General features: G+C 40.3%; 1 protein-coding gene and 1 long non-coding RNA gene across 6 annotated transcripts in view; both read left to right on the top strand.

Moving 5' to 3' along the window:
• Nucleotides 1-3,470: 3,470 nt before the first annotated feature.
• Nucleotides 3,471-4,589, top strand: LOC136679148 (uncharacterized). Its single transcript, XR_010796531.1, has 4 exons — nt 3,471-3,653; nt 3,848-3,915; nt 4,068-4,307; nt 4,390-4,589. It is a non-coding gene; the product is annotated as an uncharacterized lncRNA (long non-coding RNA).
• Nucleotides 4,590-5,892: 1,303 nt separating this feature from the next.
• Nucleotides 5,893-24,652, top strand: part of LOC136679147 (uncharacterized) — a 46,834-nt gene continuing 28,074 nt past the window's right edge. Inside the window, exons 1-6 of one of the 5 annotated variants that reach the window (XR_010796528.1) lie at nt 5,893-5,988; nt 7,639-7,715; nt 8,693-9,917; nt 10,045-10,121; nt 10,404-10,480; nt 10,769-11,221. Coding sequence is in view for 1 of the 5 variants with exons in the window: in XM_066657484.1 (XP_066513581.1) it covers nt 7,663-7,715; nt 8,693-9,917; nt 10,045-10,080 (1,314 nt within the window). In the remaining 4 variants the exon portion in view is untranslated. Of the gene's footprint in view, nt 5,989-6,686; nt 6,703-7,514; nt 7,716-8,692; nt 9,918-10,044; nt 10,122-10,403; nt 10,481-10,768; nt 11,222-20,926; nt 21,004-21,290; nt 21,502-24,652 lie in introns of those variants that run through there. The other 4 variants (XR_010796529.1, XR_010796530.1, XR_010796527.1 and 1 more) reach the window with 4 other exon arrangements.

Genomic DNA, 24,652 nt, shown 5'->3' with positions numbered 1-24,652 from the left:
CCACTCAGATTTGGTCAGAGAGTGGTTTGCTGGTGGAATATCTCCCTCCCTACTCCCCATTCCTTAATCCAATAGAGGGGTTGTTCTCTGCCTGGAGGTGGAAGGTATATGACCGGCATTCACAGACCCAAATGTGATGACGTCACAGCAACATCCTGCAGAGGGTGGATTCACAGGAAGGAATTCCATCAGCATTCTGTGGACCAACCCAACTGAGGAGCTCTTCTCAGCCTGGAGATGGAAGGTGTACGATCACCAGCCACACACACACAGATGAATCTGCTGACTGCCGTGGATGCAGCTTGTGAGGATATCACAGCAGACGCCTGCAGAGACACTCCAGGAGATTCTTTCCACAGCGCATTGTAAGAGGTGATATCTAGTGTGACGTGGATGAAAACATGTGGCCGAACAGAGAGGAGCGTCTGGACGTATAGAAAACACTGTAATTCCTTAAGTTGTTGTCTCAGGTTATTTTGAATGTTTAGAGTAAATTTCTAATTTTGTCGTTTTTCCTTTGTGTTACAGAGTGCTGCCAGAGTGTCTTTCCTGAATTTCTATGATGTTTTTTGTCGACAAACTGCAGCGCAGACAAAACAGTAAAAGAATTACAGAATACATTTGATTCCAGTCCAATTTCTTGCCGTCAGTCTCCCACATACAGCGTGTAGCTGTGTGTTCTGTGTGTAACACGTACTGTTTCGACTGATAGGCCACAGAATGTGCAGCGTTCTTTAATCAAAATCTGAACTAGTTTCCATTTGAACTCATTTACAGTGTACTCTATTGCACTGACAACATGACTGCCTTGTTCATAGGCAATGACACACAGACGAGACACTTCTGAAACCACAGACAGGTTTAATGACAAATATTTGCTTTTGAGGCAAAAATAAAGACTTCTGAGCGAGGTACATGCTTTTGGAGGTATTTCGTTGAGTTTTGCTGTTTGCACAAACTGTGTTGAGAAATGCACTTGTTGTGATGCCAATGTAAATCACGATGGGAGAAATGCACCAAATCCACTGAGAAAAAGTGTAAGTGAGAGACTGACTCAGACGAACATGACAATGAAGTATTGGAAAGTAACCTGGTGGAGAAATATCCATTTTGAAATTCTTTTATTATTCTCTTACTCTGTAGCTGTATCATTATTCTATTAATTTGTTCATTAATAATTTAGTTTAATAGATTGAAGGGTAAAATAATAATAATAATTTGTATTAATGTATTAGTATTACTAGTATTAATTTTTTAGCTCTGTGGCAAACTTGAGTCTTGCCCTGATGTCTTTTTGCAGTCTTTTCCTGATGGTAGATGTATGTAGCTTGACATCAGCTGTGACAAGAGCCACTTGTAGGTCCTGTGATGACAGTTTAGGATTGTCGGAGACTTCTTTATTCACCTTGTGGTCTGCTCTTGGACTCAACTATATTAGGACTGTTAGGTTTAAATAACAGCCTCCTCCAATGTCCTCTTTAACGATGGTCTAGTGGTTTGCAGCTGATGTGGTGCACCTGACTCTAAATATAGACGTTTTAAATAGTAATAAATGTGGGGGTGTCCTAACTTTTTCCTCAGAAGAAATGTAAATTGTTCTTCATTACATTGTACAACCCATGTTTATAAGCAATTTCTTCAGTTTTATTTGTATAAGCCCAATCTCTCAGTGCTGTTCAAATGAAAGTCAAATGTCCATATGTTTAAATATGTTCAAAAAGACAAAGGCTTTCATGGGGTGTCCTAATTTTCACACGACTGTATCCCCACAGTTCATGTTTCCACATTCTGTCAAATCACATGCTCTGTTCACGGGGCCGTTACAAACAACGTCCACAGTAAACTTTCTTCATCTTCAGGATATTAATAGTCTGTTATATTGTATCTTCAGTGAGCCTTTCAGGTTTTTGAGACACAGTGAAAATAAAGATATCCGCGGAAAGAAGCTAAACGTGTAGTTCCTCCACGGTTTGGAAGTTGTGTTCGTATTCTGCCATCTAGCGGCGATAGAATGCAACTACTGCAACATTTAATGTGAAACAGAAAATCCGAGTGAGAAATAATTGTTCAGTTGAAGTTCTGTTCTCAGTCCAGACACTGAGGGGTTAAAAACTCCAGCAGCACTGCTGTGTCTGATCCATTCTACACCAGCACAACACACACTAACACACCACCACCACGTCAGTGTCACTGCAGCGCTGAGAATGATCCACCACCACATCACACCTGCTCTGTGGGGGTCCTGAGTGCTGAGGAACAGGGGGGAAGGGGGGTAACAAAGTATGCAGAACAACAGATACAATAGAGCCCTTAAAGCTCTATTGAACCCCTAGGTTTCGCTTTTAAAAACACATCTGTCAAAGTCGTGTCGCTCCCAGAACGTCCCAGAAGCGTTTAGAGAGGGAATAATCACGAGTACTCACAGTAAAGGTGTGTAAAATGTGAAATAAAAGCCTGTAAAAGCTGTAAACACCGCTGTCTGCTCGGTTTGTTTTGGTTCAGTCTTGGCGCTCTATCTCAGATCTGCACTGTCACATGACGCTCCGCCTTTCTACGGCAACTCGGAGAGGGCCAGTCCACAGTGGCGGTGGTCCGATTGTGTCATTGAGCCCTAACACCCTCGGTGAAGTGCACACTTTTGAGATGGCAACGAACGAACTGGAAAAGGCTCACAGACAACGAACAAAGGAATTAATTACTAGGTTAAAACATTAACTCTTACACTAATTATGGCTTATTTATTTATAATAAAAACAATATGAACTTTACCAATAATATATTTATTTAAACTAATGAAGGCTAATGATATATTACATGACTGTGTTGATGGCTAAAATAATTAGAAATTGATCAATAATATGTTTATGTAGGAAACTGTACTAAAACCGCATGAAAGCATATATGGCACTTCATTGTATATTGTCTGATAAGCAGTGAGGTAATAGCAAGAGTTTCAGTAATATTCCAGAATATTAAAGAACGGTGAGCATGGTCGGCTCTCTCGAGCGTCTGCGGCACATGACGGAGACACGAAGCACTAAGCTGTATGACATCATCACAGAGGCCACGATAAGGACCACCTTTAATGTCCCACCTAACGCTCTGGTGATCTGGGGATGTCCAGAAGGACCTTTACCATACCCAGAGATTCCAGAGTCCTGGGAACGTGAGCCAGGGGTGGAAGCTGAGGACGAGCTCCCTCCACCCACTAGGAGAAGGCTCCGCTGGCCATTCGGGTTCCTCAGGATCAGATTCAGCCAGGTGTGAGACTTTTTATCGACACTAAGTCACTAACATTACAGTTAAGGTGGTTTTTCAAAGCCAGACAACCTTATAACCTTATAATAATAAAAATAATTAGATAATTTGGCATTTGGATGATTACAGGTAATGATTATTACTTTTCTGCATAGTGGTCAGGTGGTGTACAGCTGTGATTTTCTTTAACAGTTTCTCAGGAGGCGCAGACAGTGAGGTTTGCGATTTGCTTGTGGAAACATTGAGCCCCGAACCTCAAGAATCAAATCTAAACCGAGTCTGGAGGTGAGGATGGGAGCAGAGGTGGTGGTCAGACCTTCTGGAGAGTGTGGTGGGCTGCTGCAGCTCAGGATGTCGTCCAGTCTTCCGTCCAGTGTTTGTGTTTCCGAGAGAGGGTGAGGACGCTCTTCACTAGCTAATTTTACGTTTGTAGTTACTCAAACAGTTACAAATTCTGTTACTTTTGTGAGTATTGTTTTACAAAGACAATCTTTTTTACCCTTTTGTGACTCTGTAGATATCAGTTCTACACTCTGCTGTTCTCTCTAGTGGTCAGTTGGTAAATAGTTGTGATTTTTAATTTCGTTAGCGGTGGCTGAGGAGGCGCAGGACGTGGCGGAGGACTCCGGGGGAACAGATGCAGTACTAAACCTAAAGGTATGTGAGGTTTCTTTGTATTTACTGACAGTGCAGGTCACTATTAGATTAAAACTAGAAAACGAAGGATGAAGTTAATGAGGTTTGTTAAAGTCAGGCAAGTTTTAAAAAGTAAATCAGTTGGTTAATAGTTGTGATTTTTATTTCTTTAGCGGTGGCCGAGGAGGCGCAGGACGCGAGGGAGGACTGTTACGGTGGTAAGGTGGTAAGACTGGGCGGCACGGTGGCACTGCAGGTAGTGTTGCTGCCACACAGCTCCAGTGGGTGGGTGGTGGGTTCAGTCCCTGCCTCTGGTCACTGTCTGTGAGGAGTTTGCTGTGTTCTCCCCGTGTCTGCGTGGGTTTTCTCCGGGTGCTCCGGTTTCCTCCCACAATCCAAACACATGCTGGTAGGTGGATTGGCTGTGCTGGTAGGTGGTAGGTGGATTGGCCGGGTGCTCCGGTTTCCTCCCACAATCCAAACACATGCTGGTAGGTGGATTGGCTGTGACACCGTCCACTGAAGTGAGTCAGTTTCGGACCCACCACGGCCCTGGTGAGGATGAAGTTACAGATGAAGAATAAATGCGAGGACTGGTACAGCCTCGACATTCAGAATGCTCCAGATCTACAGAAGTTAGGATTGATTACAGCTGAGTGGATCTGTCTGAGCAACTTCATGAAACTGATCTGAAATAAAACAAAAATAGAAGGAAATACTTTGAGACATTTTTTTCCTAAGACAGAGACATTTTACATGAAGACTGCATTATAACTAAACAGTGAGGCGGTAAATAAAGTAGTGGTGCCATAAACGAGACGTCAGAAAAATCAGAGGTAAATGAGTGAATAAAAGGTTGAATATGGAACTAAATTAATTAAATACATTGTTGAACATTTGAAATGTATTTATCTGAAATGTAAGGGGTTAAAATGTTCAGATTTTCAAAAACATAAATTCAAGTCTTAAATCCAGACTTAGTTCAGCTATGAATTTACCCAGTGGCCACAGGTCAGTTGAATTGACACTGGAAATAAGGTTAAATTTGGACGTTTTTTAAGACGTCTTTTTCTGATGTCCGTGTGACGTCCTCATATTTGTCCTCATATAGTGGCTCTACAAATCAAGACCAGGTAAAAAAAAGGTGATTCAACTCCCCCTCCCTCCTTGATCCAAACAACTTATAAAGGAACACTAAGGTTTAGTTTTTTGCTCCTGGGCTCCCCTACAGTTGTAGTACAGAGTGTACACATTTACATGACTGCTGTGAAACCGAGGAAGGGAGGGATGGAGGTGAGGTGTTTATTTTACCCAAAGGCAGCATATTGCAGTTTCTGCAGTGCTGATCCTGGAGCAGTCGCAATAGAGGCTCAGTTTTGTTTATTACGGGTCTTTGGAGCATGCCAATGATTTTGAAGTTGAAGTTTAAAATTAGAAATAATGCCTAGTGCTGCTGCAAGTGAGGTGCAACCAAAATCTGAAATTCAGACAGTTGAAGAACTCAATCAATACCAAGGAAACATTACCTTTCATCATGTTTTAATTAAATAAAGGAAAGTGCTGCACCTTTCTTCATGAAGACCCAGAAATGCCACATAAAACCTCCAGACAGAGATGAATATGAAATAAAAGCCATGTAGTCATCAGAGGTAGTTAGAAACGAATTACTTTTACACACGTAGAATAGTTTTAATGTATATTTGTGCTTTCCTCAGAGCAACACAGTGGTGCAGCAGGTGTAGCACTGCCACACAGCTCCTGGGCCTGGACGGCTGTGAGTAGGGTGACCAGACGTCCTCTTTTCGCCGGACATGTCCTATTTTCGGAACCTAAAAAATGCCTCCAGTCCGGGATTTTTCGTCCACAGTCTCCTCGCTGTCCCAATTGTAACAAAAAGCCCTAATTCCTTTCTTGAAGTGCGCACTTCGATGACGTATGATGACGTTGTTTTAGGTGCGCAACAAGGGCGCGCAGGGATCAAGTGTTCACTTCGCCGCGCGCACTTTCTTGTTCTTACATTACTTTCAGCCGAGCTCCGCTCCACATCAGTGTTTTACTGGAGCCTCGAAAACAAATGTATTGAAAGTTGTTAAGGTAATTTATTATAGTCTCTTCTTCGTATTTGGAAACGTTTCTGTGTCACACGAGCCTTTAACTTTCTGCTCTTAAAAAAACGAAATTCGACACTTCTGTCCCTATAACGGCACAAATACACGGACACACACTCGACCGTTACTGACTCTGACGAGTTAATCCAGTTACATCTGCGCTGTTTTTCTGTTTAACATTAACTTTAGAAGAAAACAGGCCGTTCACTCATTAAAGCCGGAACAGGGGACTGAATTATATCACTCACTTACAGCACGTTTTATCAGCTACACCATATAAAATATGAAATATAAGCGCTTTTTACATCAATGTCTGGATCCTAGCGATGCTCTGATCAAGTCTGTATTAATTCTGGTTTGTGTTTTACGGACTTCTCACATTTTGTATTAAGTTAAATGTTTATACAGGAAAAAAAAGTTGTTTAAAAAAAACAAATATTACAGGAAGAGAATTACCAAAGAAAATGGTTACGCTTAGGGTTAATTTAATAAAAATATAAAAGCATCTGTTTAAATAAATAAGTAAATAAATAAATATAACGTGAACACACATTATTGCAGCCTGAAACTTTCCGGAACATTCCTGAACTTTAGAGCTGACATCACACACATGTAGGCCCCGCCCCCTCCCACACTCCCCTATAAAAGAGCGCGACGTTCCACATCGTTCAGTTAGAGAGCTGTGTGTGTTCAACGAGAGGTAGATCTCCATTTTGTCTGTTTCTCTGATTCAGTCACTTTTTCTTCTTCGCGTATATAACTCATACCAGGGATAGCATAATGTGTCACATATATAGCAGCACTACGTGTATGTATTTATTTATATAAACACGCACATATCTGGAAAAACTACGAATTTAACCCTGTCATTCAATGACTATCAAAATAATTATGCATTTATTTTTAAAATATTGTGAAATTAATCTCAAAAATCTCTCAATTTTTGTTCTTTGGGTAATTTGTTAAAGTAAATAAATCCATATAAGATTTTGAGACCAAGTCCACAACATTTTAAAAATAAATGAACAATTATTTTGATAGTCATTGGACGACAAGATTAAATTCCTACAGGTTTTCTGTTTTGATATAATTTTAATAACAGGAAAACAGTGGATTTCCTCTGTATTATTAGAGTTTCTATACTTTATAATGTTCACAACACTTCTTTTCGGTCATTCGTTCTCCACGTCCCTGTCTTATACTGGTTTCAGAACTTAAGACGTCTGTGATTACAGTGAGGTAGAGCTGAAGACTTAAAGAGGACATATTATGTAAAACTTGGTTTTTACGTTGGTTTTTCCGCTTGGTCCTGTACTGCTCCTGTAAACACTCCCAGTGTGATTAAAAAAACATCCATCTGCACTCTGTGAGTTAGTTGGTGTCTCTGGTGTCAGGAGTCATATGCTTCTACGAGCTGTTTGGATGGTTACCTTATTGTGATGTCACAATGAGGAAATTTGCCTAGAACCACCCTGGCACCACCACTCACCTGCGTAAACATGGGATGGGTGGAGCGTGGCTAGCTTTTGTGCAAACCTATAGACCTATTCTAACTTGTTTAAAAAGAGGTGTATGTCCCCTTTAATGGTGTTGAAATAGTTTTTAAAACCGTGATTCTCTTTCCATCTCTCTACAGTAAACTCTACGTGAAAACTTAAACATGGCAAACAAAAAGATAAACCCTACAAACGCTGTTTGTGAGGAGACTGGAAGGTGAGTTATTATTTATTTATTTCATTGCTTTAAGTGATTTTACTTATTTTATGGGTGTTTTAAGTGTGCTGTTAGGAATGGTGTTAGAAGCAGTTGTAATGTGATTTCTTATCATCACTGTCCAATACATTCATTACCTACATTTCATATGTGTCCCACATTTTAGTTAGGAGCTATTTGTGACACAGCCTGAGCTCCTCTACACCAGGGGTCACCAATAGGCGGACTGTGGTTAAACAGCTCTTAATAGTTTATCAGTTTATAGTTTATCCGGACCCAGACGCTGTCCTATCTGGACCTGGACCTGTAACTGATAAACCACTAAGAGCTGTTTAGTTTTGAACAGAGTGTGTGTCTGAAGTGATGTGACTCTTCTTTGTTATCTATAATATTTATAAATCTTGTTGAATTTTATTGAAATTTAATTGAAAATGTAATTTGGTTTGACATTCAGTTGTTAACGACATAAAATGTTGCTACAACTCCAAGGCTACATTAATGTACAGGATACAGCACTGATCACATGCAGCTTATACATTACGTCCCGGACCCTAGCTTGAGAATGTTCTGTAACTGGACCGTGATGAATTATAATGATTTATCCCTGCTCTATACTTACACAGTTGGGCTCTGTTCATAAACATGATCTGGATAAATGGGGTTTCCTCAGAGTATTTGAGTTGTGTTTATGATTAATGAACTGTGGATTAGTCTACATTTGAGCCTTTACTCCCTGTAACTTTAAGAACTGTAAGAAGATATTTTCCACCACTGCAGTAGACACACTGCCTGCTTCAAACAATTATTCCAGAGATTTGAAACATAAACTGGTGTTAAGGTGTGAGAAATGTGTACAGCTGGTTTAAGGAAATGAAATAGAAACAATTGCTGTGTTTCTTCAGCAGGAAAGTACTATTGTAGACAACAAAGTGTACGATATCGTTCATGACTAAATAAGCATTATTGAATGTTTGTAGGAGTACGGCCAGAGAAGGGACACTGGCCAGCAACGATGATCTCCTGCAGCAGAGGATTCTGCCACGAGTCCTCTTCGTTTTAAACCAGGCAGAATCCCACACCTCAGAGGTGTCCAGGAGGGAGTTTAACGAACGCCTTGCCCTGGCCATCACGAGTGAGGTCATGAGTGTTCTCAACACACTGGGAAATGACCAGAGAATGGCACCTCGTGATGGTCCTGTTGATCCCGTGGGCGAGGACGCTGTGGACAATGCAGCAGTGGAGGAAGAGGATGAAGGACGTGATGTCAGTGAGGACACACAGGGAGAGGAGAACCCATCTGGTTCAGAGCTCAGCTCCGGCCCGTGTGAAGCTTGGTATGAGTTTGTTTCACCGGTGTCAGGAGCTAAGCAGCTAACAGTGGAAAGCGTGGTGGACAGCTCCAGTTCCACCTCCAGCTACACCTCCACTTCCAGCACAGAACCAGAACCCACAATGTCTGGCTCTCCCATGAAGAGGATGAAGAGGCTCTTTAGCCGAAAAATAGCTCCGGCCTCTTCTGAGTCTTCCTCTTCCCTTTCTCAAATATCAGAGCGAGGAAGCACCATCATCAATATGGAGAACTCCACTGCCACAAACAGCAGGTCCCTTGAGTGTGTGCCCTCTCCGTGTCCACAAGTAGACGGCTCTCTGTTTTCCAGAAGAGCTGTGTCTCTTTCCAGTGTGGAGCAGATGCCAGAGGCCTTTCCCATTGAGGACTTCTTTCCTGAAGAACGTCATTCAGAAGCAGACGGAAATCAAAGGGAAATCCCCCGACATCTTGAGTATCTGCTCACGCAGCCTTTCACAGAGCAGTCGGTGATGCATTTTCTTGAGGACACACTGAGAGCGGTGCTGCCGAATCCTATATACAGAGGACAGACGGCGACCGCAGAAGAAGTGTATGCTCAGATAATGAGCATGGTCCGCTCTCTTGAGGTCCTGCACAGATTGGCCCACAGTGGAACACGTGACTTTGCCAGAGTCATCTTGGAAGCCATAATAAGGAGCGTGTTCAATGTCCCGCCAGACGTCCTAGTGCTTTGGGGACTTCCAGATGGGCCTCGGGTACGGCAAGAGATTCCACCTGAATGGGATCGCCAGCCGGTGGTTGAAGCTCAAGACGAGCTCCCTCGGGCCAGAGAGAATTGGAGAACGAGGCTCTGCTGTCCCTTCCGGTTCCCGAGGTTCTCATTCAGCCTGAGGGTATGTGAGATCTTTGTATTTACTCATAGTGCAGCTTTTAGATAAACCCATCAACATCTCAGATGCTACACTGTGCTGTTCTCTCTAGTGATCAGTTGGTAAATAGTTGTGGTTTTAATTTCGTTAGCGGTGGCTGGGGAGGCTGAGGAGGCACAGGACGTGACGGAGGACTCCATGGGAACAGATGCAGTAGTAAACCTGAAGGTATGTGAGATTACTTTGTATTTACTGACAGTGCAGGTCACTATTAGATTATAACTAGAAAGCGAAGGATGAAGTTAATGAGGTTTGTTAAAGTCAGGCAAGTTTTAAAAAGTAAATCACTTGAAGATAATTTGGGTGATTGAAGTTTAACTGAGTAAAATAAGGACCTCTGAGTCCTGCTGGCTTTTAAATAAACCCAGCGGCATCTCAGATATCAGTTCTACACTGTGCTGTTCTCTCTAGTGGTCAGTTGGTTAATAGTTGTGATTTTAATTTCTTTAGCAGTGGCTGGGGAGGCTGAGGAGGCACAGGACGTGACGGAGGACTCCGTGGGAACAGATGCAGTACTAAACCTAAAGGTATGTGAGATGTTTGTATTTACTTGACAGTGCAGGTCACTATTAGATTATAACTAGAAAGCGAAGGATGAATTTAATGTGGTTTGTTTAAGTCAGGCAAGTTTTAAAAAGTAAATCACTTGAAGATAATTTGGCTGTTGGGTGATTGAAGTTTAACTGAGTAAAATAAGGACCTCTGAGTCCTGCTGGCTTTTAAATAAACCCAGCGGCATCTCAGATATCAGTTCTACACTGTGCTGTTCTCTCTAGTGGTCAGTTGGTTAATAGTTGTGATTTTTATTTCTTTAGCGGTGGCTGAGGAGGCGCAGGACGCGAGGGAGGACTGTTACGGTGGTAAGGTGGTAAGACTGGGCGGCACGGTGGCACTGCAGGTAGTGTTGCTGCCACACAGCTCCAGTGGGTGGGTGGTGGGTTCAGTCCCTGCCTCTGGTCACTGTCTGTGGGGAGTTTGCTGTGTTCTCCCCGTGTCTGCGTGGGTTTTCTCCGGGTGCTCCGGTTTCCTCCCACAATCCAAACACATGCTGGTAGGTGGATTGACTGTGACACCGTCCACTGAAGTGAGTCAGTTTCGGACCCACCACGGCCCTGGTGAGGATGAAGTTACAGATGAAGAATAAATGCGAGGACTGGTACAGCCTCGACATTCAGAATGCTCCAGATCTACAGAAGTTAGGATTGATTACAGCTGAGTGGATCTGTCTGAGCAACTTCATGAAACTGATCTGAAATAAAACAAAAAAATAGAAGTAAATACTTTGTTTGAGACATTTTTTCCTGAGACAGAGACATTTTACATGAAGACTGCATTATAACTAAACAGTGAGGGGGTAAATGACATCTATACATCACATTTTAATATAATTAAGTTAATAAAACATTTAGATGATTTATATTTAAATCAAATTATAAGATCAATCCCCATAACATTAAAACCAGTTTGCAAATACACAGTGGAGAGGAACAGTTCTGGAGGGTCGTACTGAAGCACACTTTATCTCAATCAGGTTTGGTAACCATCTCCAGTCACCATCTCAGTGGTTTTAATGTTATGGTTGATCGTTTTATAACGTACTAAATGACTTTATTTGAAATCATACCTTCATTTTTAATCGCCAGGTGTATAATAATGTTTATTTTATACAGTGGAGGACAAAGTACACAAACCATGTATTTGAGTAAAAGTACAGATACTTAAGGTAAAAGTAGAAGTCCTTGTTGTAGATCTCTACTTGAGTAAAAGTACAAAAGAATTTACCTGCAAATGTACTTAAGTATTCAAAGTAAAAGTACTTATTATTAAAAGTACCATGACCTATTATGGCTCTAACGTATCGAGTGAATTCTGGGTCAAAAGTTTTACAAAAGCAAAAATAAATCTGCAAATAAAATTCTTAGAATGAAGAGCAGAAAGTATGTCCCAGATAGTACAATTGTATCGACCCACACTCGGGCCGAATCACGCATGCCGGTGTTACACCGAATTCTGAGACTCTAGAGGGCGCTACTTCATAGCTTTGGTCACTGAATCTCCATATAAACCTTATAAACATTCAGGTTTCAGTACATTTATGTAATTATTACTCAGTGGAGAAACAAACTTTTATCAAAAAACATTTTCTTTCAAAGTCAAGCAAGTCTTAGACCTTAATCTACACATAAATTTTACTGTGGACATTTTTTGCAATGGCCCTGTGAAGATAGCATTGGACATGAGAGAATATGGAGAAATTGCACATTTGGCTAAATTTATTGGACATTATCTCAATTTTCTGTGCCTCAAAAATCTGAAAGGCTCACTGAAGATAGAATATGACAGACTATTAATATCCTGAAGATGAAGAAATTTTACTGTGGAAATATATTTAGAATATTATATAGAAAATTAGAATATTATTTAAGATCAATACAAAGGATTTCAAATGATTTTTAGAAACGCTGCCAACTAAAAAATATGAACATGAAAAGTATGAGCGTGTACAGCACTCAGTACTTAGTTGGGGCTCCTTTTAATTGAATTACTGCAGCGATGCAGCGCGGCATGGAGTCGATCAGTCTGTGGCACTGTTCAGGTGTTATATGAGAGCCCAGGTTGTTCTGATAGTGGCCTTCAGCTCTTCTGCATTGTTGGGTCTGGTGTATTGCATCTTCCTCTTCACAATACGGCATAGTTTTTCTATGGGGTTAAGGTCAGGGGAGTTTGCTGACCAATTAAGAACAGGGAGACCATGGTCCTTAAACCAGGTACTGGTAGCTTTGGCACTGTGTGCAGGTGTCAAGTCTTGTTGGAAAATGAAACCTGCATCTCCATAAAGCTGGTCAGCAGCAGGAAGCATGAAGTGCTCTAAAACTTCCTGGTAGACCGCTATGTTGACATTGGACCTCAGAAAACACGTGGATTCTGTGCCTCTCCTCTCTTCCTCCAAACTCTGGGACCTTGATTTTCAAAGGAAATGCAAATTTTACTTTCATCAGAGAACATAACTGTGGACCACTCAGCAGCAGTCCAGTCCTTTTTGTCTTTAGCCCAGGGCCGAAACGCTTCTGACGCTGTCTCTTGTTCTAAAGTGGCACAACACAAGGAATGCGACGCTGAAACCCATGTCTTACATACGTCTGTGCGCACTGGCTCTTGAATCACTGCAGCTGCAGTCCAGTTTTTGTGAATCTCCCCCACATTTTTGAATCCTCTCCAGGGTGCAGTTATCACTATTGTTTGTACACTTTTCTCTACCACATCTTTTCCATCCCTTCGCCTCTCTATTAATGAGCTTGGACACAGAGCTCTGTGAACAGCCAGCCTCTTTAGTAATGACCTTTTGTGTCTTGCTCTGCTTGTGTAAGGTGTCAATTATGGAAACAAATCTGTCTCATCAGACTTTGAAATGTTATCACCTTTGAATTTGTAGCACTGAATTTTTTTTTTGCACTGAAATTATCCATCTGAATATAACCGCTCTTGAATAGAACTCGTGAATTTTCAAGAACACATTTTCACTGTTATTATTAAAGGTTAATAAATTCAGATAAAAAATTCAAACAATATATTTTGAAGTTGCTCAAATTTGGTAGACGACATTCAGACACCAAAATACGAGTTACAAAAGATTCAGATACACATCCAGGACACCAAGGATGAGAAATCGATTCATTAGGATTTTCTCTTTCAACTTAAATGCTGCAGTAGTTTCATTCTGTCGCCGCTAGCTGGCGAAATACAAACACAACTTCCACACCATGGGGAAAAAGCTTCCTTCCGCGGATATTATCTCTTTATTTTCAAAGTGTCTCAAAAATCTGAAAGTCTCACTAAAGACACAATATAACAGACTTTTGATATCCTGAAGATGAAGTTCACTGTGGACATTGTTTGTAATGGCTGTGGGGATACAGTCGTGTGAAAATTAGGACACACCATGAAAGCCTTTGTCTTTTTGAACATATTTAAACATATGGACATTTGACTTTCATTTGAACAGCACTGAGAGATGGAGCTTATACAAATAAAACGGAAGAAATTACTTATAAACATGGGTTGTACAATGTAATTGTCTTTGGCAGACAGGATTTGGCAATTTTTTCATGGGTGTAACCCACACTCAGCTCTACTGCTCCTAATGCAGAAATTCAGGAAATGGCCTGTTTGTCTTGTTGTAGTGATTTAAACTATAAACTTCAGGCAGATCAAGACAGTGTCATGGAAAGCCAGTTCATAACAAACTTAAGAGAAAAAAAAACCCTTCTGAAATAACACTCAAGATTGATTATAATTACATTTTAATTGTGATGTTTGAAAGGTTCTTAAATGCAAGCACTTTTACATTTTACATAAATATTTAATAAAAGAACAGTCTGTTTATGCAGAAATATTTGCATTTCTATACATTGAACCTCTGATTGATAGACCCTTTCACACTTAAACACATGCCCCTTTTGCTTGTGATTCTACAATGTAACCAAAGTGCACACTTCAAGTAAAACCTTAGGGCTTAAGGCAGGAAATGTGATGTTCAAAGAGGGTGCTGTGATTGCTTAATGCTGCATTTGATCACTCTGGGAATTTACTTCTCCTGGACCTCTGACGTAGATTTGTATTTCCATCCATCCATTCATTTTCCACCGGGTCGTGGTGGAAGCAGTCGGAGCAAAGAAACCCAGACCTCCCTCTCCCCAGCCACCGCTTTCATCTCCACCGGGGGTATACCGAGGCGTTCCCAGGCCAGTTGAGACATGTAGTCTCTCCAGCGTGTCCTTGGTCTGCCCCGGGGCCTCCTCCCCATTCCTCACCAGGAAGGCGTCCAGGAGGCATCCAGACCAGATGCCCGAACCACCTCAACTGGCTCCTCTCGACATGGAGGAGCAGCGGCTCCACTCCGAGTCTGTCCCGGACGTCCGAGCTTCTCACCCTGTCTCGAAGGGAGAGTCCAGACACCCTGAGGAGAAAACAACTCATTTCAGCCGCTTTTACCCACGATCTCGTTCTTTCGGTCACTACCCAAAGCTCGTGACCATAGGTGAGGGTTGGGACGTAGATTGAACGGTAAATCGAGAGCTTTGCTTTTCTGCTCAGCTCTCTCTTCATCACAACGGACCGATACAGAGCCTGCATTACTGCTGATGCTGCACCGATCCGCCTGTCAATCTCACGCTCCATCTTTCCCTCACTCGTGAACAAGACCCCGAGGTATTTAAACTCCTCCACTTGAGGCAGGATCTCACTTCCAACCTGGAGAGAGCACTCCACCCTTTTCCAACTGAGTCCCATGGACTCGGACTTGGAGGTGCTGATCCTCATCCCTACCGCTTCACACTCGGCTGCAAACTGATCCAGCAAGAGCTGGAGGTCCCGGCTCGATGAAGCCAACAAGACCACATCATCCACAAAAAGCAGACATGGAATCCTGAGACCACCAAACCGGACACCTTCCGCCACTTGGCTACGCTGAGAAATTCTGTCCATAAAAATTATGAACAGAACCAGTGACAACGGGCAGCCCTGACGGAGTCCAACTCCAACTGGAAAACAGTTGGACTTACTGCAAGCCATACGAACCAGACTCCTGCTCTGTTTATACAGGGACTGGATGGCTCGTAGCAAATAGCCCAGTACCCCATACTCCCAGAGCACCCCCCACAGAATATGCAGAGGGACATGGCCGAATGCCTTCTCCAGATCCACAAAACACATGTAGACTGGTTGAGCAAACTCCCATGCACCCTCCAGGATCCTAGCAAGGGTAAAGAGCTGGTCCTGTGTTCCACGACCGGGGCAGAGTCCGCATTGTTCCTCCTGGATCCGAGGTTCAACTATCAGTCGGACTCTCTTCTCAAGTACCCCTACTTAGACCTTACCAGGGAGTCTGAGGAGTGTGATCCCGCTATAGTTAGAACGCACCCTCCGATCCCTCTTTTTAAAAAGGGGAACCACCACCCCAGTCTGCCAGTCCAGAGGCACTGCCCTCGATGTCCACGCCATGTTGCAAAGACCCACAACATGATTGAACTGATTTGTCCTGGGTAATTGCAGAGCCCCTGAAAACGAAGACTGCAGCAGTGAACAAATTCCTTGATTTTGGACTGGTTCAAAGAATCATCACTGACCAAAGAAGGGGGTTTGTAAACCAGGTGATTATTTGCTCTTTATAATTGTAATTTACAAACACCTTATATGGATTTGCTATTCATTTGGCTGCCATTCAAATTTGTTTGTAGATCAATGAAGACTTGTTTAAGAGACTGGCAGTAGAACAGTGCATTACATCAGCGTACCATCCTCAGTCCAATGGTCAAGGTCAAATCGCACAGTGAAGAGAGCATTGGCAAAGTACTGCAGTGAATCCCAAAATAACTGGGATATTCATCTGAAGGTGTGTGCCATCAACACCTCAGAACAGGTAAATGAAGGTATTTTATAATGAAAAATAGATAAATGGACAGTACCATTTTCATCACCTGAATTAAAATTGTGTTATTAGACTTCAACCAAGTTCACACCTTACTTTTTGATGTTCAACCGACATCCGCTCATGTCTGAGCTACTTAACTCTACACCTGTGGCAGATGACTTTGAGGTTCAAGATCCAGAGGACAACACTGAGGAAAGGATCAGGTTACAGCGCTTCATGCAAAGGTTAATTGTTTTATATATTGGTTTCATTAGTTTTTAATATCAAGTTTAGGCAAAGTTAGCAATAGTAATGTCTATGTTCGGGTTCTAGGCAACATTGAACGGGCACAGGAGAAGCAGAAGTCAGAGTTTGAGGCACGTAAGAGGAAAAATGTTAGGTCCTTTCACATACGAGAAGGAGAGGAAGTCCCGAGAGCCAATAAGAGGAAGGAAGGCAGGTAAAGGGAGTGTTGGGAAAGCAATTGGACAGGGCTTTTCTGGGTGAAGCACATTTCAGAGAAAGGTGTTGCTACATTGGAGGACAGCTCAGGATGCGTAGTACGTCAGAAGTCAAATGTTGCCGACCTTAAACCCTTACAGGAGACAAGAGAAACATGGCACTACTGGTCATATCTTCTATGTCAACGTGGCATTTGATGTTTGCTTTTAAAAACTTGTGTATAGCATGTGTATATATATATACAGTTGACCATGACTACAGTGCACCTTACCCAGGAACACCCAGTGTAACAGAGGACAGTGGACCTGTAGAAGGTGTTTTATTTTAGAGAGATACAATATAATTTTGGACATATAATTATCTGATAAATGTAATTTAATATTTGTGTTGTTTTTCTAATTATTAGGAGGAATTACTTTTTCCACAGAAGACTTCCCCATAGAAAGCACAGAAGAGGTAGAAACATACAGTAACTCACAATCACAGTGATATTGTTGACAAAGTAATTTTTTAATTTAACAGCACAGTGTTCCTTTTTAAAGGACATTCTCCTGAAGATTTTGAGTAATGAAATGAGCCAGAATTGTCCTGTGCTCAAAATCGGAAATTCATTGGCCTCTGCTTGGGATTTGTGGACGCTGTCCAAATGAGAAGAATTTTCCTCGGCTGACTGATTCGGTAAAAAAATTATATTTGTTTTTAAAACAACAGGAAAGGCTTATGAATTTCTAATACTGATTTTTATTTACTTTTTAATTTACTAATACTTATCATTTTCTTTGTGTTTTTAGATTGTTGACACAAGAATAGCTTGGATACAAAAGCCGTCCAGAATGAGATGTTCATCTTGTGGTGGTGAAGCTGGACACAACATCAGCGTGTTCTAGGTCCTCCTGCCTCTCTTCAGTTGTCTCTCACCCACGCCAGAGAGACGACACCAAACCTCACGGGTTACATTCGCTTACTGCGTGAGGTTTGTTCAGACTCAGTCCTCCTCTATTCACAGTAAGTAAAAGAACATTTTTGTCACATTGTAATCACATTATGTTAGTGCTTCTTAGACATTGTTTTAATTTTTTGTGCTGTTTTAAGTCTGTAGCACTGTTTCAACACTTCTCTCATGATGACATTATCACATTCTGTAAGTAACCACTACTTTTACTTTGTAAATTAACTTACACCATTGGGTTTCCTACATCAGGTTTTTGCGTTTTAATAATTAAAATATTATGTAAAAAACAATGTTAAATTGTATAGATCTGTTTGCTACTGCAGTGTGTTTCTGTCTTTTTGTGTGTGTGTGTGTGTGTGTGTGTAAGATAAATTACTAAATTCTGAGGAATGCAAAGTTAAGCCTTTTCAATTTTTGTATATTTAGTTAATAATGTTGAGTTAGCATCAAAACTACGTATTTATTTTGGCTGTATTTCTGATTTACCCTTAGATTCATCTGTGGAGACCGATAGTCCCAATAATCCAGTGGTGGTCCATGATGTCATGAAAGGTTATTCAACCACAAACCTGCAGATCTGCAAAAGCTATATACTACTGTTGTATATGTGTAAATATGTGAGCAATCTTACTGAAGTTAAACATGTGTTAAATTAATTTTTTTTTCTTGATTATTTTTCAGCTCAAGGAGGATGGGCTCCCCCTCAGAGTCTGGTTCCTTCCGAGGTTTCTTTCTAACAGGGAGTTTCCCCTTGCCACTGTTGCCAATGGCTTGTTTTTTGGGGTTAGGCTGTAGATGCTGCGATGGACCTTACACAGAATATTCTTCATAATTTTGAAATTCTAATTATAACAAATTGATAAAAGTGAAAACATCTCACATTTTTTCTCACATTTAATGAACATAGACAAACATTAATTTCCTCACTGTGCATGGAAACAAATAAAGAAAGAATATGTTAACAATTATGATGAAGTTAACAGGTGCTAATACGTTTACCAACTTCTTACAGATGTAAAATATAGTGGCAGTTTATTTAACAAAATAAAAGTATAAACATTTTTAGCTGAACTCAAGTCAGTTGTTTACACATAGGTACATACAAAAATATGAAACACATAAATAGATGGAGACACCAGTAATAATGTAGTTGTATTTTCATGAGCTAATCACACATTAACCTCCTTTACAGTTAATCATTGTGAAACTTCACAACATTGTAGTGAACAGTAGGCTTCATAAGAGATATCTACAAAATTTGCTTTTGTGCAAAGAACTTCATGAACATGTTTTGTAGCCCACAGACCTATTCTAACTTGTTTAAAAAGAGGTGTGTGTCCCCTTTAATGGTGTTGAAATAGTTTATAAAACTGTGATTCTCTTTCCTTCTCTCTACAGTAAACTCTACGTGAAAATTAAAACATGGCCGACAAAAAGATAAACCCTACAAACGCTGTTTGCGGGGAGACTGGAAGGTGAGTTATTATTTATTTATTTCATTGCTTTAAGTTATTTTACTTATTTTATGGGTGTTTCAAGCGTGCTGTTAGGAATGGTGTTAGAAGCAGTTGTAATGTGATTTCTTATCATCACTGTCCAATACATTCATTACCTACATTTCATATGTGTCCCACATTTTAGTTAGGAGCTATTTGTGACACAGCCTGAGCTCCTCTACACCAGGGGTCACCGATAGGAGGACTGTGGTTAAACAGCTCTTAATAGTTTATCAGTTTATAGTTTATCCGGACCCAGACGCTGTCCTATCTGGACCTGGACCTGTAACTGATAAACCACTAAGAGCTGTTTAGTTTTGAACAGAGTGTGTGTCTGAAGTGGTGTGACTCTTCTAGTCGTTACGGTGCAGGTTCAGCACTCCAGGAAACTCACAGGCCAATCACATGTGTTTCTGCATATCACACGTGAGGCTACTCAGCCAATCAGATCTGTGCATTATGATGAGCGCTGTGACTACACTGAGTGACACACACAGGGCAGGGTCCAGACGCCGCTGTCCTGGGGCCAGCAATAAACCGCTTGGATTATTTTCATAACGCTGAACATGGATTCTGTTTACGGATAAAGTCCTGCCCTTCAGCATAAAGAGCCAATTCTGCTGGTTATTGAAAAGCAGAAAAGTCCACTGCCTCTACAAGACATTTGTTTCCCTCAAAATCATTGTTTTATTTGTAAATTTTACTTGAAATGAGAAAATGACATTTTATTTAGAGCATTTGTTGCCTATAATATTTATAAATCTTGTTGAATTTTATTGAAATTTAATTGAAAATGTAATTTGGTTTGACATTCAGTTGTTAACGACATAAAATGTTGCTACAACTCTAAGGCTACATTAATGTACAGGATACAGCACTGATCACATGCAGCTTATACATTACGTCCTGGACCCTGGCTTGAGAATGTTCTGTAACTGGACCGTAATGATTTATAATGAATTATCCCTGCTCTATACTTACACAGTCGGGCTCTGTTCATAAACATGATCTGGATAAATGGGGTTTCCTCAGAGTATTTGAGTTGTGTTTATGATTAATGAACTGTGGATTAGTCTACATTTGAGCCTTTACTCCCTGTAACTTTAAGAACTGTAAGAAGATATTTTCCACCACTGCAGTAGACACACTGCCTGCTTTAAACAATTATTCCAGAGATTTGAAACATAAACTGGTGTTAAGGTGTGAGAAATGTGTACAGCTGGTTTAAGGAACTGAAATAGAAACAATTGCTGTGTTTCTTCAGCAGGAAAGTACTATTGTAGACAACAAAGTGTACGATATCGTTCATGACTAAATAAGCATTATTGAATGTCTGTAGGTGTACGGCCAGAGAAGGGACACTGGCCGGCAACGATGATCTCCTGCAGCAGAGGATTCTGCCACGAGTCCTCTTCGTTTTAAACCAGGCAGAATCCCACACCTCAGAAGTGTCCAGGAGGGAGTTTAACGAACGCCTCGCCCTGGCCATCACGAGTGAGGTCATGAGTATTCTCAACACACTGGGAAATGACCAGAGAATGGCACCTCGTGATGGTCCTGTTGATCCGGTGAGCGAGGACGCTGTGGACAATGCAGCAGTGGAGGAAGAGGATGAAGGACGTGATGTAAATAGTTGTGATTTTAATTTCGTTAGCGGTGGCTGGGGAGGCTGAGGAGGCGCAGGACGTGACGGAGGACTCCGTGGGAACAGATGCAGTACTAAACCTAAAGGTATGTGAGATTTTTGTATTTACTGACAGTGCAGGTCACTATTAGATTATAACTAGAAAGCGAAGGATAAATTTAATGTGGTTTGTTTAAGTCAGGCAAGTTTTAAAAAGTAAATCACTTGAAGATAATTTGGCTGTTGGGTGATTGAAGTTTAACTGAGTAAAATAAGGACCTCTGAGTCCTGCTGGCTTTTAAATAAACCCAGCGGCATCTCAGATATCAGTTCTACACTGTGCTGTTCTCTCTAGTGGTCATTTGGTTAATAGTTGTGATTTTTATTTCTTTAGCGGTGGCTGAGGAGGCACAGGACGTGAGGGAGGACTGTTACGGTGGTAAGGTGGTAAGACTGGGCGGCAGGTAGTGTTGCTGCCACACAGCTCCAGTGGGTGGGCGGTGGGTTCAGTCCCTGCCTCTGGTCACTGTCTGTGAGGAGTTTGCTGTGTTCTCCCCGTGTCTGCGTGGGTTTTCTCCAGGTGCTCCGGTTTCCTCCCATAATCCAAACACATGCTGGTAGGTGGATTGGCTGTGACACCGTCCACTGAAGTGAGTCAGTTTCAGACAGACGGCCCTGGTGAGGATGAAGTTACAGATGAAGAATAAATGCGAGGACTGGTACAGCCTCGACATTCAGAATGCTCCAGATCTACAGAAGTTAGGATTGATTACAGCTGAGTGGATCTGTCTGAGCAACTTTATGAAACTGATCTGAAATAAAACAAAAATAGAAGGAAATACTTTGTTTGATACATTTTTCCTGAGACAGAGACATTTTACATGAAGACTGCATTATAACTGAACAGTGAGGGGGTAAATAAAGTAGTGGTGCCATAAACGAGACATCATTAAAATCAGTGAGGGGTAAATGAGTGAATAAAAGGTTGAATATGGAACTAAATTAATTAAATACATTGTTGAACATTTGAAATGTATTTATCTGAAATGTAAGGGGTTGAAATATTCAGATTTTCAAACCCATAAATTCAAATCTTAAATCCAGACTCAGTTCAGCTATGAATTTACCCAGTGGCCACAGATCAGTTGAAGTGACGCTGGAAATAAGGTTAAATTTGGACATTTTTTAGACGTCTTTTTCCTGATGTCGGTGTGGCGTCCTCATATTTGTCGTTTACCAAGTTCATTTCAAGTCATTTTCACGTCTCATTTTATTTTAATACTTTTTCTTTCAAACCACGCTTTAGTCTCAACCAGTGCTGTGTATTTAATCTTTCCTTTCAGGAATACGTCTGTAGTCACAAAATCACATTGAAACATAAAGAATAAAGGATCATCATCATCATCATCTTTGCCGTTTAATCCATTTCAGGGTCATGGGAGAATTAAATATTTAACGTCTAAATAACTGTAACATTAAACATAACATAATAACTGTAACATTAAAACCAGTTTGCAAATACACAGTGGAGAGGAACAGTCCTGGAGGGCCGTACTGAAGCACACTTTAACTCCATCAGGTTTGGTAACCATCTCTGAGTGGTTTTAATGTTATGGTTGATCGTTTTATAATGTACTAAATGACTTTATTTGAAATCATAACTTAATTTTTAATCGCCAGGTGTATAATAATGTTTATTTTATACAGTGGAGGACAAAGTACACAAACCATGTATTTGAGTAAAAGTACAGATACTTAAGGTAAAAGTAGAAGTCCTTGTTGTAGATCTCTACTTGAGTAAAAGTACAAAAGAATTTACCTGCAAATGTACTTAAGTATTGAAAGTAAAAGTACTTATTATTAGTAAAAGTACCATGACGTATTATGGCTCTAACGTATCGAGTGAATTCTGGGTCAAACGTTTTACAAAAGCAAAAATAAATCTGCAAATAAAATTCTTAGAATGAAGAGCAGAAATATATCCCAGATAGTACAATTGTGTCGACCCACACTCGGGCCGAATCACGCATGCCGGTGTTACACCGAATTCTGTGACTCTAGAGGGCACTACTTCATAGCTTTGGTCACTGAATCTCCATATAAACCTTATAAATATTCAGGTTTCAGTACATTTATGTAATTATTACTCAGTGGAGTCACAAGTTCTGACGGCAGCTGTCAGAAACTGACCACTTTGTCTTCTTCAACTGTTTTAGCAGTATTTTATTTCTTATACTGAGGGAAGTGGTTCTGTGATCATGAACAGACTGAGATACACCTAGAAAACCAAAATAAAAACCCACAAAAATGATCACATCTATGGAAGCAAATCTGTCTCATCAGACTTTGAAATGCTACCTACTTTGAATTTGTGGCACTGAATTTTTTGCACAGAAGTTCTGCATCTGAATATAACTGCTCTTGAATTGAACTCGTGAATTTTCAAGAACACATTTCCACTGTTATTATTCAAGGTTAATAAATTCAGATGAAAAAAATTCAAGCTCAAAAAATTTTAAACAAAACATTTTGAAGTTGCTCAGATTCGGTAGACGACATTCAGACACCAAAATACGAGTTACAAAAGATTCAGATACACATCCGGGTCACAAAGTTTGAGCAATCGATTCATTTGGATTTTCTCTGGACCTTAAATGGTGCAAATAATAATACAAATACAACCCCCACACCGTGGAAAAACTACACGTTTAGCTTCATTCCGCAGATGATATCTCTTTATTTTCAAAGTGTCTCAAAAATTTGAAACTTTATATAATGCATGACCATGTGTGTAAAAGGTAATATTAATTGGTATTTTAAGTTAGCTAATAAGCTAATAATAACATTGTAAGTAATTATGTATATAATCCATTTTTTATATATTGATGTCTTACATATTTGAAGTAGGACATGCAGATATTTGATAAAGTTTGTTTAATTGTGTAAGTGCGAAGGAAGACATTCTTGGTGACAACACTTTTCTTTGGCAGATACTGATTCAGGAATATTGGAGTGTTATATGAGCACCAAGGTAGCCATGTGCTAGAACATCTGTTTACTTCATTTTCCTTTTACAAAGAGAACTGAATAAAATTGAATTAAGAACACTGGCATATTAATCTGTAATTCAGATGTTGTGAGGTGGTTTGAATATAACGTGTTTTTTACGTGGCTCAGCCAATCAGATTTTAGAACATGTAGTATCTGCTTTATAAATACATTTTTAAAAAGGTCGGAAAGCATTAATCCCTCAGCACACTACATAATGATTACTTTGACCTCGTTAAAATGTAAAAGATTAACTAAAAATATAAGTCATACACAGTGTTTGACAATGTTAGCCTTTGTGCAAGGTGTTTGATATTTTAAAGAACGTACGTAAAATCTATTTATAGAGCACATTTCACAGACAATGTCGACCAAAGTGCTGCGCAATGATTGTGATTTCTATTTTCAGGGGTTCTAAAAGATTCACTCCTTCTAAGTTTCTGTTATTGAGACGTGATTAAGATTGACCACTCAGTTACTGTTATAAATGCATTTATCTTTATTTATTCACATAATTATTCATATATTTTTTTCACTCTTATTCATGTGAATTTCGGTTATTGTTTATAGATATATAATATATAAATAAAGATATTTAAATGTTTTTTAAATTAAGAAATTATTTTAATCTAATTTTATTTATATTCTGAATAATTGCTGTACAATTATTTAATTGATCTATATATAGTTTTATTTTAAATTTGTATT

Source organism: Hoplias malabaricus, chromosome Y (assembly GCF_029633855.1).
Source record: "Hoplias malabaricus isolate fHopMal1 chromosome Y, fHopMal1.hap1, whole genome shotgun sequence".
In the NCBI taxonomy this organism is placed as follows: domain Eukaryota; kingdom Metazoa; phylum Chordata; class Actinopteri; order Characiformes; family Erythrinidae; genus Hoplias; species Hoplias malabaricus.
Note: the sequence above shows the minus strand (reverse complement) of the source record. Positions and strands in the feature narration are given on the sequence as shown.